At 35.4% G+C, this 14,227-nt stretch overlaps 1 protein-coding gene across 5 annotated transcripts in view; it reads right to left on the reverse strand.

The window, feature by feature from the left end:
- TTC21B (tetratricopeptide repeat domain 21B) overlaps positions 1–14,227 on the reverse strand; it is a 102,989-nt gene that overhangs the window by 18,954 nt on the left and 69,808 nt on the right. For 2 of the 5 annotated variants that reach the window (XM_008585344.1, XM_008585141.1), the window contains exons 23-27: positions 12,027–12,177; positions 11,676–11,837; positions 9,101–9,296; positions 4,946–5,170; positions 1,941–2,061 (exon numbers count right to left, since the gene is read on the reverse strand). In XM_008585344.1, the coding sequence (XP_008583566.1) occupies positions 1,941–2,061; positions 4,946–5,170; positions 9,101–9,296; positions 11,676–11,837; positions 12,027–12,177 (855 nt within the window). Of the gene's footprint in view, positions 1–124; positions 525–595; positions 827–1,940; positions 2,062–4,945; positions 5,171–9,100; positions 9,297–11,675; positions 11,838–12,026; positions 12,178–14,227 lie in introns of those variants that run through there. The other 3 variants (XM_008585199.1, XM_008585078.1, XM_008585272.1) reach the window with 3 other exon arrangements.

Below are 14,227 nucleotides of genomic sequence, written 5' to 3' on the forward strand. Positions count from 1 at the left end.
AGCCAGTGAGCGGGAACCGGTCTCCACATGGGATCCGAACCCTCGGCGGGAGCGCCACCGTGCTCCCAAGCGGCACACTCTCCAGTGCGCCACCGGGCCGGCCCCCAGGTACACCTTGTTTTATTGTGCTTTGCTTTATTGCACTTTGTAGATACCACATTTTTAAAAAACTGAAGGTTTGTGGCAACCCTGTATCAAGCAAGTCTATCAGCACCATTTTTCCAACATTTGTTAGCAATAAAGTATTTTTTAATTAAGGTATGTACACTTCTTTTTTAGACATTGCTATGCACACTTAATAGACCACAGTATAGTGTAAACATAACTTTTATATGCACTGGGAAATCAAAATGTTTGTGTGACTTGCTTTATTGTGATATTTGCTTTATTGTGACAATTGTTTTATTGCAATAGTCGCTTTGTTGTGATGGTCTGGAACCAAACCTGCAATGTTTCTGAGGTATATGTTGAAGTCTCCCAAGTAACAGAATATGTACACAATTTAACTGCTAAATGCATTCTCCCTGTGAAATAAAGTGTCAAAATTATATATATTTTTAGGATATTTAAGGAATTTTCATTTCTACAACCTGACTTTATTCTGTATGAGGTTTAATGTCTGAGAATGTAAATTACTACAACAATCATTAGTTTCTGCGCTTTATACAAGTCTAGTAAAATAACAGAACTCAGAGTAATACAAGGTGAAGGAGGATCTGAACTGATGGCAGTGGCTATGGAGATGACCCATCTGGCTGTCCATGGTGTGATACAGCTGCTAAAAAGACTGAAGTCATCTGAGGCTGAATTAACAAATAGAAAATGCCTGATCAAAAGAAAAAAATTACATCCAATATACCTACAATTAGCCAAATCATACGTGAGAACTTATTCATTTATGGCACAACGGACCAGAAAGGACACGAGCAAATGCAACAGCATTTTCCAAACTTGTTTGGCCAAGGAGTCCAACCCTTTCATGCTCAACACGCCCCCCCTTTATTAAATTTAATAAATAACTATTAAAATTTCACCAAGTGTCCCAAAGCACACTGTGGGAAACACTATTTTAGAGCTTTCAGGAGACAGCAGCAAGAAGGGTGAAAGACTGGAATCCAAGTCTTAAGAAGAATGGACAAGTTATGGAGCACAGTAAGAAGAGAAGCTTAGGAGAGACATAACAGGGATTTGAAATCAGAGGGCCGTTATCTGTAAGAGGGAAAGGGCTCTGTGGGTTGCTCCAGAGAACAGACCTGGGCGGTGTCAATGCAGCATATTTCAGCTCAGTATAAAGAAAGAGAAGAAGAGCATGGAGACGAGGTCCTCACAATGAGGGGCGAGGTTAGTCACTAGGTCTACTTCAGATGCCACCTATCTGTCAGGCATGCTGTAGATCAGCATTCCTCAAACTAACAGTCTACAAAACACTGGAACTGTATGATGTTTCTAGATGATCAAGAGAAAGAAAATCACGTCCCATGGTCAAATAATTGTGGGAAACACGGACCCTTGTAATACCCATCACAATACACATTAGTGGTTAAAGGCTTTGAGAAATTCTGTAGTAAAGAAACCTGGATAACTTGATTTAATGCAAAGTTTTCCTAATGTAACTAACAATGGAACATTTTTCCCCACAGCGTTACCATTTTTGAAAAAGCAGAGGGCTGGAGAGAGAGAAAGGGGCAGGATTAGACTAGATGTTCTCTGAGGTGACTGAGGGTAAGTTTGGACCTCAGGAAGTTATACTTAACTATTAGTAGCTAATTATTTATAGTATTATGAATATATAATTTATTATCTTTTCAGAAAGATTGACAATGGAAGTTGGCACTTAATGTATATTTTGCTCTGAAAAGAAACAAATGCATTCAAATAAAGATTTGCAAATAAAACATAAGTTTCTTGCAAAAACCTAGTGTTTAATTTGCTAAACTCACCTATTGCTGGATTTGTCTGATTGCCATGTTTCCATGCCATCTCATAGTTTAAGGCAGCATCTGTATATGCTTGCTCTTTTTCCATAATATATCCCATATATTCATAAGCTTTGCAGCAAGACTAAAGAAAAATGGAAGATGTATCAATAGACTAAACTTGATACCACTAAGATTTTATAGGATGTTTATGACTAGAGATCAATCATAGTAACCCATTTAAATGGCACATAAACAATGGCTTTCAATCTTGGCTATGCAATAAAATTATTTACAGAACTTAAATGATTCTAATGCCAAGTCTCCATCCCAAACCCACAGAATCAGGGTTTATTTCTTTTACAGATTCATAAATACATATCAGAACATGTGTATTTTATGTATACACATGTACACTATAAATAATTTCAAAACAAATACAGAGATAACAGTATGATAAACTCCATGAAACCATAACTTATCTTCAACAAGTAACTCATGTCTAATACTGTTTCACCTCCACCCCACACACTTGTCCTTCCATATTATCAGAAAAAAAATCCTCAGATGTTGTATCATTTTATCCATAAATATGTCAGTATACCTCTCTAAAAGATAAGAACTTTCTTTAAACATAATCACAATTTATCACACCTAAAATGTAACAACTCGTTAATATCACCAAATATCCAGTCGTTATTCAAATTTCAAATTGTCTCAATATCATTTTCTGTTGTTTATATAAAATATGCCTATATCACTGATATTTCCTGGAAATTGTAATTAGGTCTAGAAGTTTGGGTTTGATTTTGATTTGGGGTGAGAAGGTGAATCTACTTCATATATCAGTGCTATGACAAGCCATAATGGAGCCTGAGGCAAAAGAAAAAATGCACAACCCTACATACATGTTTTTATATTTTTTTAACTGAAATTTTCTTCCAGAATATTAGTTAAAAATACTGAAGAACTGAAAAGTAGGTATATAAAACTTACAACATTACTTTAAGTTTGAATATCTTATTTACATCTAAGCCAAACTTATTATAATTTTACTTTCTTCACCTTAATGGAAAAAAATTCATCAATAATATTTTCATTAAAACCATTACCCATTAAAAATATACATAAAAACACAAATACAGGGATGCATATTTTCCCTTTTCATTCTGGCTCCAACATGGCTGGCACAGCATAGTCAGATCCTGCCTATTTAACATTTTGATGTTTTGATTTTTTCATTTAATTTTAAAAATAATTACTGCATTAAATTATTATTTTTCTTGATTATTGAGTGTTTCACTTGTCTGCCCCCAGCTCCTGTCCTGTCATAGATGGTGTGTTATGTTCTCCCATCAGGAGGCACAGAATGTCTTATTCTCCCTCTTTTTGTGATGTTATACCCATTCATAAATTCATCAGGGTTGAAAAATGGTGATATTCTATTAGTCTTTCTTCATTTATTATCTAGAAAATGTCTGTAATGACAAACATCTTATCTAGTATTTGGTTACCCAATATTATAGTTTGTATAGAAAAGGAAGGATAAATGCTTCATTCTTTTCCTTTATTTGCCAGCTTTAGAAATAATAGTAATGCAAACTGCAGTGGTGACGGATGAAGTTTTTTTTTTCTTTTTTGAATCTTTGTGAAGTCATGGATTAAACATATTTAATGTTTCAATCTACTGCAGGATCATTCTTATTGATACTTAAAGTGTCCCAACATTGGCTCCTGGGAGTGTCTTCAAGTTGGCTCCTAAGTCCTTGACTTTAATCATCCTTGATAGCTTCCTTGCCATCTGGTATAACAAGATGGTCTGGTGTCATCTTGTACATTTCCTGCCCCAGATCTGGATGATTTCCATTTTTTAATTATATAATTCAAGGCTCCTAAGCTTTAGCTCCTGAATCTCATGCTTCCAATGTGAACATGCCTAACCAGCAGGGCCAAACAAAGTCTCTAAAGTAGCTGTCATTGTTCTACCGTGCAATGTATTGCTCTCAGTGTTCAGGGAAACTGAAATGCTGTCTGCATCAAAACCTGAATTCCCAAGTAATCTTGCATAATCCTACACTAGGCATATAAGGGTCAACTACTCAGCAGTTTAGATCTTCAAATCCTATTAATGATTATTCTGTTTTTCAAGGCCAATTTAACTTAAAATCGATATAACTGATCAATTTAGAATACTCTATAAATTGATAAGTGGGTGGATGTTTTAGGTTTTTAAGTTCCTAAGAAAGTATCTTAATTGTACTAGATAATCATAATTCCTCTTTAAAAAATAAATGACCCATTTTGTAATCTAAATTTTCTCGAAGACAATAATCATAAAACAATTTACTGTGACTAAGATTTTGAAGTAATTGATATGGATCTGTGAAGATAAATATCCTCAAGTTTCTAAGTCGAAAACAATTATTTTTCAACAAATAACATAAATCTTAACTTGAGAAAACTGTTATAATGCAACGTCTTTTTTATAATTAAACACTCAAATGTTAGTAAAAAGCCTTAAATTCTAAGGACTTTAAGATTTTCAGTTTTATACCTAAAGATAAGAACTTTTTATTAAACAAATTAAAAATTAAAAAGACTTTCCTCCACAAAATATATTATGCATAGCAAATTCTAATGAGGAAAGGACACGCAGCTGCAGTAAATTCATCAAGAGCATTTCTTGACAGGAGGGACAGAAGTCCGCAATTAATGTTCTTCTGCAATTTTCATTAATTCTGGGATAAGAAGGATAATCACAGGCAAACGCTTGACATTCAGAAAACACTTTCTGTAAGTAGGGCATCACCACAGCTGAAACTTGAAATTGCATAAATCTCTTTTTACTTTCAAGGGCAAATGGCTTCTTTCTTATTATTAATGTTTCTTGACTGATTTTGGTAAGAATAAACATTAATTTTTATAGGACACACAGGAATTCTTTGAAACGGACCAACACTTAAATAACCTATTATGGAAAGCTTATGCAACAAAGATTAACAATTATTTTTCACTCTTCAATCACCTACTCTATTATGACGTAGGCACCGTTTTAATAGTTCCTCTGCAATGTCATATTTTGCAGATTGAATATAAATATCGGCAAGTAGCAGCCAACTCTTCTCAAACTCCTCAGCATCTATAGGATTCCAATTCATTTTTGCAATCCGCTTCAGCTGGTTTCTGGCTCTTGGAGTCTGTTTCAAGATCATATACGCTGTTGCCATTCCCAAAAGTGCTGGAACATGATCCTTCTGCAAAAAAACAAAACTTCAGGCCACCAGGTACACAAACAGAAGTGTCCTCTGTTTAAAAGAAAAACACGTGGGAAGCAGCAAATGCTACATAATATAAGAACTGGTCTGTGGATTGTTTCTCACTTCATCACAGATAACTGTGACTGTGCTCATTATTTAACACATCAGTCAACCCCAAGGTACCGTGAAGAAACTTGGTCAGGCACTGTATAGTCAAGCTAATTCAATAACTATGCATTTGTCATAACCACACAATTCTAACAGCATGACTCCATCTTTAATGGGATTAACTAGCTGTTCTAGTTTTGTATGGAAACACAATAAATAAAATTCTATTTCAGGCTAATCCTTATTTAGCAGTTTGTATTTCAGATTTAACATTTTGTCTCCTTAGTTCTTTCACCTGTCAAACAGGAATAACAGAATGATTTACCAAATGATAGTCCTTATCCATATTGACTTCTATTATTCTTTTTTCCTTCTTTCTCATTTTTTTCAAAAACCTTTTCTCTCAATGAAGTTTGACCAATGAAATGTCATAAATAAGGCATGTAGTTAATCATTTGGAAATTATATGAAATAAACTCATGCCATAAAATATGCTTTTGGATTTAGAGGCTGAAGCTTCCACATAGAGTCTATAAAGCACGATATTCTTTTAGATAGAGTTCAAAGTCAGAAAATGTCACTCCGTGAAACCAACAAGCTAATACAATTGGTATGAAATGGAGGCCATTAGTGATATATCCAGAAACTAACTTACATAAGCAATAATGTGTATGCCCTTGACTAAGCTAGGGTACTTCTTAAATTTCAAAAGAGGGACTGACACTTTTAAAAAGAGGAAGACCTCAGCTTAAAATACAAATAAAGAGTGAGAAACTGTGACTTAGAAATTGCAATATCATGACTACAAAAATAGTTCACTGTAAGATAGCAAACTTGGGTAACTAATAAGGAGTATCGCAAAAGCAGAGTAGAGTAGTAAAATGTTTAATGTCCAACACTGTTTGTGGTTGGAAGTCAGAAAGTATGCTGGATTAGAGAAGGGCAACTCATTAGGGCTTGATGAAAACAGCTTTTAGGAATATGAAACTTCCTTGGCTTTAATTCTATGTCTACCAACAAACTTCGGATATGTAATTAGTTCCCCTAGGTAATGAATGGCAAAAGGGTTCCATTTGGGTGTAAAATCCAACCAACTGGTAGTAGATTTTGAAGACATGTATGCGATGCTATCAATTATTGGGCTCCCCCTCCAATCCCCCTCCCCAGGTGGGACAGGAGAGGAGAGAAGATAGATGCCTGCTCTGTGTTTGTCAGCCAGCTCCTAGGACGGCCAAGGAAGATAGAGGTCCTGTATAAACATTCCACACCTACTCACGTGCACGAGAACATCCCACACTACACGCTTATAAATAAGCTCTCTGATTTAAAACTACACACCGCGAGTCTGATTAGTATGAATCAGTTCGTCACAGCTTGATCTCTCCTCAGTGAAATGGAGAATAGTTTCTAAAACTGCAAGCCTGAGTTCTAATCCCAGCTCTGTTGGGCTATGATGTCTTTTTCTGGTGTAGACATCCTAAGAACTTCAGTCAGCTTCTTTCTCTCACTCTCAGTCAGTCTAAATGGCAACAACTTTAGACGGCAAAGGACAAGATTCAGATGCAGACAATATAGCTATATTACGAACATCACAATTTTATGGATCAGGGTGATGCTACGAAAGCAAGTGGAGACTTTAGCTTGGGCTCCATGTATCTTCCACCATGTCCTCCGTGACGTCCTGTCACATACCACCTTTCTCAACCCCTCTGAATGACACACAGTGTTGTCTGTGAACACAGGGTTGTGAATATACTTCATGCTCTTCTGCCTCCCTGCTGTTGCTCATATTTTTCCCTTCACCTAGAATATACTTTCTCTATCTCTGCCTATGAAAAAGCAATTTATTCTGGATCTTCTTAAATCATACCTTCTTCACAAAAGGGTCCCCCAACTTTCTCCTACAGCACTTTTAGTTGCAACTCTAGGATATTTTGCTTTGTATTACAGTCATTGTAGTAGTCAGTGTGCTTGTCTTATCTTCTGTAGACTATGAGAAACTTGAAAAAAGTTTGATAAATACAGTATTTATCTTTGTGATTACCACTGTGCTTAGCACCCACTGGGTGCTTAGTGATTAGTCATTAATATTGAATATACGTAGCCTATGAGTTAAAAGAAAAAAAATGTGAGATAAAATTCAGTGTTTATGAAACTTCAGCTCATACATCATTATCATTTAGATAATACGGTCAGTAAGCAGATTTGAGGGTAGTATATTACTGATCACATATGTAAAGATGATAAAATATAATGTACTCTCATCAACACAGAAACTGGCAAGTCTTTCTAGGAAATAGCTGTAATGGCATTCACTGCTTTTGGCTTTTCTCTCTCTTAAACCTCACAGTAGGAATAATGGATTTACTCAAAACAAACTCTCATTGTTACATGATAGAACACCATTTCACAACATTCAGTAGCTATGACACCTTGCTTGAATTGTGCTTCATCATATTTTTACAGATTTTCTTAGACTTACATGATTGTCCTATTTCTGCTCTCCCTTCATCCAGCGGCTGCCATCCATCTGTTGCACAAAACCAACTCATCAGATCATGACCCTTGAGAATATTACTGCAATGTGCACAGAAGGGCTCTGCCTTAGGGGGTTACTGCAGCTGATGTAACCTTGCTGTTGTGTTCCAAGGGTGGCCTACGGTGGTAACAAAGCTACCATGTAGGATACTTGTACCCAAACCACATAAGAGTTGTAAGTCTCCCAAACTCTTGACATCTAACTCTCCTCCAAGGTTCTGAAAGATCGAGGGAGAAGGGTCACCATAGAGGGTATGGGGTAGTTTACTACTATCACTGTGACCTCTGAACCACAGGAAAACAGCAAAGTTCTGTATTTCCTCTGAGACACACAAAATTATGAGTTTTTGGTGGCTTACAGCATTGTTGAGTGGAAGAATGAACATGAAATCCAATAAGTATGCTTAGAACTACCTGTTAATGGGGTGGGTACCTAAAATTCCTTTCTTACTATCAAGCATTTGAAGAAATAGAGTGCTGTGTGAGGGAAGGAAAAATAGAACACACAAAGACTGAGGAAGGAAGTAGATTTGAATGGGGTAAGTAGAGAAGAAAGTTTTTGATCCTGTTGGAATAATAATAATAAAATAATAATAAAAAGATTGCAGGGATTTATTTCAGTGTTGCTAAAGAATACCATCATTATCTTCATGACTGAATTGTAAGTTGTCAGTATAGACCTTATTTAGCCCTAGAAAAAACTCTAGGTTCACAAGGGTGAAAAGTAAGCTATTAAGGCATCCAGGTGTTTGTTTTCACTTAGCATGTTAACCTAGGCTACATCTTCAACATAGAAATTCTCCATAGGATAAAGTCATTTCCTTAAGAATTAATTTATGCGTGGCCGGCCTGGTGGCGCACTGCTACAGTGCACCGCTTGGGAGCGCAGTGGCGCTCCCGCCGAGGGTTCGGATCCCACATACAGACCGGCGGCTCACTGGCTGAGCGAGGCACGGGCGCAACACCGAGGGTTGCGATCCCGTTGCCGGTCACAAAAAAAAAGACAAAAAGGAAAAAAAAAAAAAAAAAAAAAATTAATTTATGCCCTTTTTGAAAAATACCATTTCTCTAGAATTCACCATTCCAGAAGAGATAAACATGTTGACAACAGATCAAAACAGTAACAGTGTCTCCTCTGGAAACAAAGGTTCATTTTATAAAATTACGCCAAACTGTGTATCTAATTTTTTTAAAAAGTAATTAAGTCAGTCTTCACAAAATACATATTTCTATGCTACCGAGGAAAGGTAACAACAAAGTTGAAAAAGAAAATCTACTAACCTCAGATGTTGCTATTTCAGTGAAGGTATTCAATGCTTGCTCAACAGTAGATTTCTGTTTGGTAGCCATTAGGCAATAGTTTTCCATTATGCGAAGCTGTATGTGACCCTGAATAGTCTGAGGTTTTAGTTCTTTAAGGAGTTTTTCTGCTGTTCTCACTGCTAATTGCACAGACTCTTGCTTCTCAGTTGAATTACTGTATACAATTAAAAATAAATCAATTATGTCTATTACATGGCATAAAGTTCAATGAGATTAGAATCAGAGCTTTAGGGTACACTGGTTTCTTTTGTTGTCATTCATTTAAAAGTAATCCTTTATGAAGAATGTCATTCTCTTCTAATACAAAGTGAAGCATAGTTATAATGTATTTTTTTAAACAAAATTAATATAGCCTCAGTAAAATACCATTAAACATTCATTTACTCTAGAATGAAGACAAAAATAGGAATATATCTATGTGTGGTAGATGTGTTCATTTCAGCTAATATAAAATTAGAATAGAAGTAGAATCATAAAATTTTCAAATGGTTTATCTACTCGGAAGGTACAACAAACAAAAAAAGAAGAAACCAAGGACAGAAAAGGGCCAAGCATTGTATTATTTCATTCAATCTATGTTGAATCCATTTTACATATGAAAAAATTTAGGCTCAAACAAGTGAAGTAATTTATCAAAGTTCACACAGCTAATAAATAGTAAACCTGGGATTTGAATTCAAGTTTGTCAGATGTATGAAATCTACTCTATTTTCCTCACTATGTTGCCTATCAGACTCTCAGAAAAGAAATTGTGTGTGTCACAAGGTTCTAAATTTGGGACTGGCCAATTAGCTCACTTGGTTAGAATGTGGTGCCAATAACACCAAGGTCCAGGGTGTGATCCCTGTACTGACTAGATGCCAAAAGAAAAATAAAAAGGTTGTAAATTTCAAGTACAATACCAACTTGAATATTTAATAGCAATTTTCCTATTTTTATATACATACACATATACATATATACAAACATATATATGTATAGCAATTAGTAAAGGAAATTGGTCTTTTTCTCAGGCTTTTTAACTTACGTAAAACATGTCACACCGTTGGCTACCTTCTCCTCTCTTTTGGCTTCTGTAACATTGTACAGCTTCAGTTCTCTTTCTACTACACTGATAGCCCTTTTCTGACCTCCCAGCCTCCTCCAGACCCCTTCATGTTAGCATGCCCAAAATTTAGTTCTCAGACTTGTTGCTACATTCTACTCCTAAAGAGGCCATTCATGGAGTTCCAACTATCCACTTTGTGCAGATGTCTCCTAAATCTGTATCTTCACCTGTCACCTCCCTTCTGAGTTCTAGTTTTGTATTTTCAACTGCTTTCTGAAGATCTCCACTTGGATAGTTATAGCTGCATAACAGTGTGTTACCTTAACCTTTCTAAAACAAACATAAACACACCACTCCCCTGCTCTAAAACTTCCAATGGTCTCTGTAATCCAAGCCTAATTTCTTCATAGAAAATAAGATAAATTGTAGAATTTGACAACTATGGCAGAAATTGTCTCTATAATAATAGTAACTACTGAACAAATGGTAGTTATATGCCACACCTGCACTCTATACCTTACATGCACTATCTCATTTACTCCCTACAACAGTATTGTGAAATAAGCTCACAGTCGACTTGTTAATGTGATAGTTAATAATGATAGAGGCAAGAACCAAACCAAGTTCTACCTGGCTTCAAAGCTCCTGTTGTTAGTCACTGTGGTTTATTGCTGGTGAATGGGATCTGTAACTGAAACTTCTCAGCAATCTAGTTCTAATTTTCTCCTACTCCTCCATGCATCTTCCTCTGAGTCCTTTGCACTGGTATGACTTTTATGAACTCCTACAATACTTCATATTCATTGACACCCATTTCTATGTTGTTGCAGATTGGTTTGAGGTATTGTTCTTGCCTCCCAGGTAAAGTACACGATCCTAAAGGCAGAAACTCCCTCTTACATTCCCTTTACCTCCATGCCTTGACGAGTTCTGAGGCGAGGACAAGCAACAAATGCAGGTGGAGAGAAATATAACCATTCACCAGCAGCATGTCAAAGTGACTAACAACAGGAGCTTTGAGGCCAGGTAGACTTGGTTCCATCCTTGCCTCTGTCATTATTAACTATCACATTAACAAGTTGACCATGAGCTTATTTCACAATACTGCTGTAGGGAGTAAATGAGATTGTGTATATAAAGTATAGAGCACAGATGTGGCACATAACTACCATTTGTTAAACAGTTACTATTATTATATAGACAATTTTTGCCATAATTGTCAAATTCTACAATTTATTTTCTACAGAGTAATTAGGGGAGTGTCTTCATAACATGTCTATTCTGATTTTGGAAACCTCCTGAAAGCATTTCATGCCTGCTTCAGAAAATAGTTATTTTAGCTCTGATTTATTCATCTGACCTTTCATTTTTGCTATCCTAGAACTTAGTTCTCACTTGTAAGGTATCACTGCTTATTATCCCCGATAAGTGGTTTTTTTTTTGTTTTTTTTTAGAAAAAAGGCTAATGAATCAAATACTACTCACCCCAGGTCTCCATCCAGGTTTTCAAATACTTCACCTCCAATAGTTTCATTATCTGGATTCAAACAGATTTCTATCATATTATAAAGGGCATTTTGGCCCCAGTCACTGTCTTTCCGAGCCTTATTAAAATGTCGAAGGGCATCATTTGGTTCTCCAGTATACCTTGTTAGATGTTAAAAAAAATGTATTTATTTTAATCATTAACAACAAAATTTATACTAGTTTATAATCTGGTAGATAAAACTACTAAGATATTTTAAAATGTAGATATTGTTGACTACAAAGAAAAGTTTACTTTATCTACAATGAGAAAAAATACTACTTGTAGGGTTTATTTGCCAATAGATTTACCAGAGATATAATCCTTTACAGTATTGAAATCCTGGCTCAAATTTTGCTCTGGAATTACGTTTCTCAGCCATTAAGAAAAATCTCGGAACGTCCTCAAGTTTTCCACATCTTCTTAGGAGATCAATCAAACGTGATAATGTCATATAATTATCTAGAAACAAATAATACTTCAGGTATGGAGAACACTTTATATCTTTTGTGTGGATGGTTATGATCCTACTTTGTTAAAGTATAATTTACTTAAAGTGAATTACAATTTAAATATGTGTGAAGGATGCCTCAGGGGCTGTAAGTCCCTAAAGAGATATATGGCCAATTGGATGATCTATTGAATGATAAAGGTTGGGCTGGACTATTCACAGTGAGATAAGGTTACAAACAGACAAATCTAGGAAAATGCACATTTGTTGTAGCTTACCTGGCACCAAAACCTTCTAGAAACAGTATCTCCCTAGGTAATCCAGACTCATTAACTATAAAATTAAGGACTGATTTGAATGCACAGGGCAAGTCACTGTTTATCTTTGAGACCCCCTTTCCCACTTACTATATCTGGGAAGGGGGTGAGAACATGATATTTTGACAATAATGTTTGGGGTGGGCAATTAGAAATTACTTCAGACTTTCTTTAATAAGTGTATGAATCGAACACACCAGATACTAGTTTGTCATAGTATAACCCTAACATACGAGGTTACTTCAAAAAGTTCATGGAAAAATAGAATTAAAAGATAATACGAATCTTTCCATGAACTTTTTAAAGTACCCTTATATTAGACCCAGTATTTTGGTTCTATTTTATGTTCATCTAAGGAAAAAGAATTACAGTAATCCAGTTCTTTGGTCTCAGGTATAATTTCCTGGCAGGTTCCTACAAAGCCTTCTTCTCCCATACCTATCCAGTTCTTTCTTATTACTAACATACTAAACTTTGGGAGTGATTTGATAAATATTTTTTAGGACTGTAAAAATAATGCATGGATACTTTAGAAAAAAGAAAAAATGCAGAGAAGTATAAAGAGGATAAAAATCACTCATATTCCCACCAGATAGAGATTACCACATTTTAGTGTGCTTCCTTTCATATATTTATAAGTAAACACCAACCCATAAATATTTAAATTTACATTTATACAAAATTATTCTTTGCTTACATATATACAAAATTGGAATCACACTTGGGAATTTGATTTTGATTCAACATTATATAGTAAACATTTCCCAACTTACATTAAATGGTTTTCAAAAACATGATTTTAATGGCTACATAACAGTCTATTTTATTAATGGTTCACATTTTATTCATTTCTCTATAGTTGTGATTTTTAGGTGTTTGGGCTCTCAAGTTTTAGTTAGTACAGGATTCAAAGCAGAGAATTTTTAAAAATCCTGATATAAGCTATGCTGATCACTTTCTTAGGGTGAATTCCTAGAATTAAAATATACACACAACAACAAAAAAACCCCATTTTAATGCAATTTATCCTTGATTCTATTTTCGAAGAAAAGAGAAGATACCATATGACCCAGCAACCACTTCTGGGTATAAACCCAAAAATACTGAAAGCAGGAACTCAAACAGGTATTTGTATACCAATGTTCATAGCAGCATCACTGACAAGAGCCAAAAAGTATAAACAAGTCAAGTGTCCATCAACAGGCAAATGGATAAACAAATGTGGTATATACGTACAGTGGAATATTGTTCAGTCTTAAAAAGAAAGAAAATTCTGATATACTACAATATGGATGAACTCTGAAAACATTATACAGCACTAAGTGAAATAAGACAGACACAAAAGGACAAGTGCTGTGTGATATCACTCACATGAAGTACCTAGAGTAGCCAGATTCATAGAGATAGAATGGTGGTTGCCAGTCGGTACAGGGAGGGGAAAATAAGGAGTTGGTGTACAGATTTACAGTTGTGAATGATAAACCTTATCTCTCCAGAGATATACTTCTATGTGGAATATTCTTAAAGCAAATGTACTTCACAGGGCCTGGTTTTCCAAAGCCTTGCAGTTTCAAATATTGACCTTACAGAGGACTGGAAATTTTCCTCAGGCTATGAAGTCTCTGATATAAGATAAAGATTTGTGGCACAGCAAGGTTGCTGGCTCAAGGACAAATTAGTTACTGATTGATATGTAAAGGTACTGAGAAATTGCTGTAAGAAGGAATGTTTGCTAAGACCAAGC

Source organism: Galeopterus variegatus, unplaced genomic scaffold (assembly GCF_000696425.1).
Source record: "Galeopterus variegatus unplaced genomic scaffold, G_variegatus-3.0.2 Scaffold9, whole genome shotgun sequence".
NCBI lineage: Eukaryota > Metazoa > Chordata > Mammalia > Dermoptera > Cynocephalidae > Galeopterus > Galeopterus variegatus.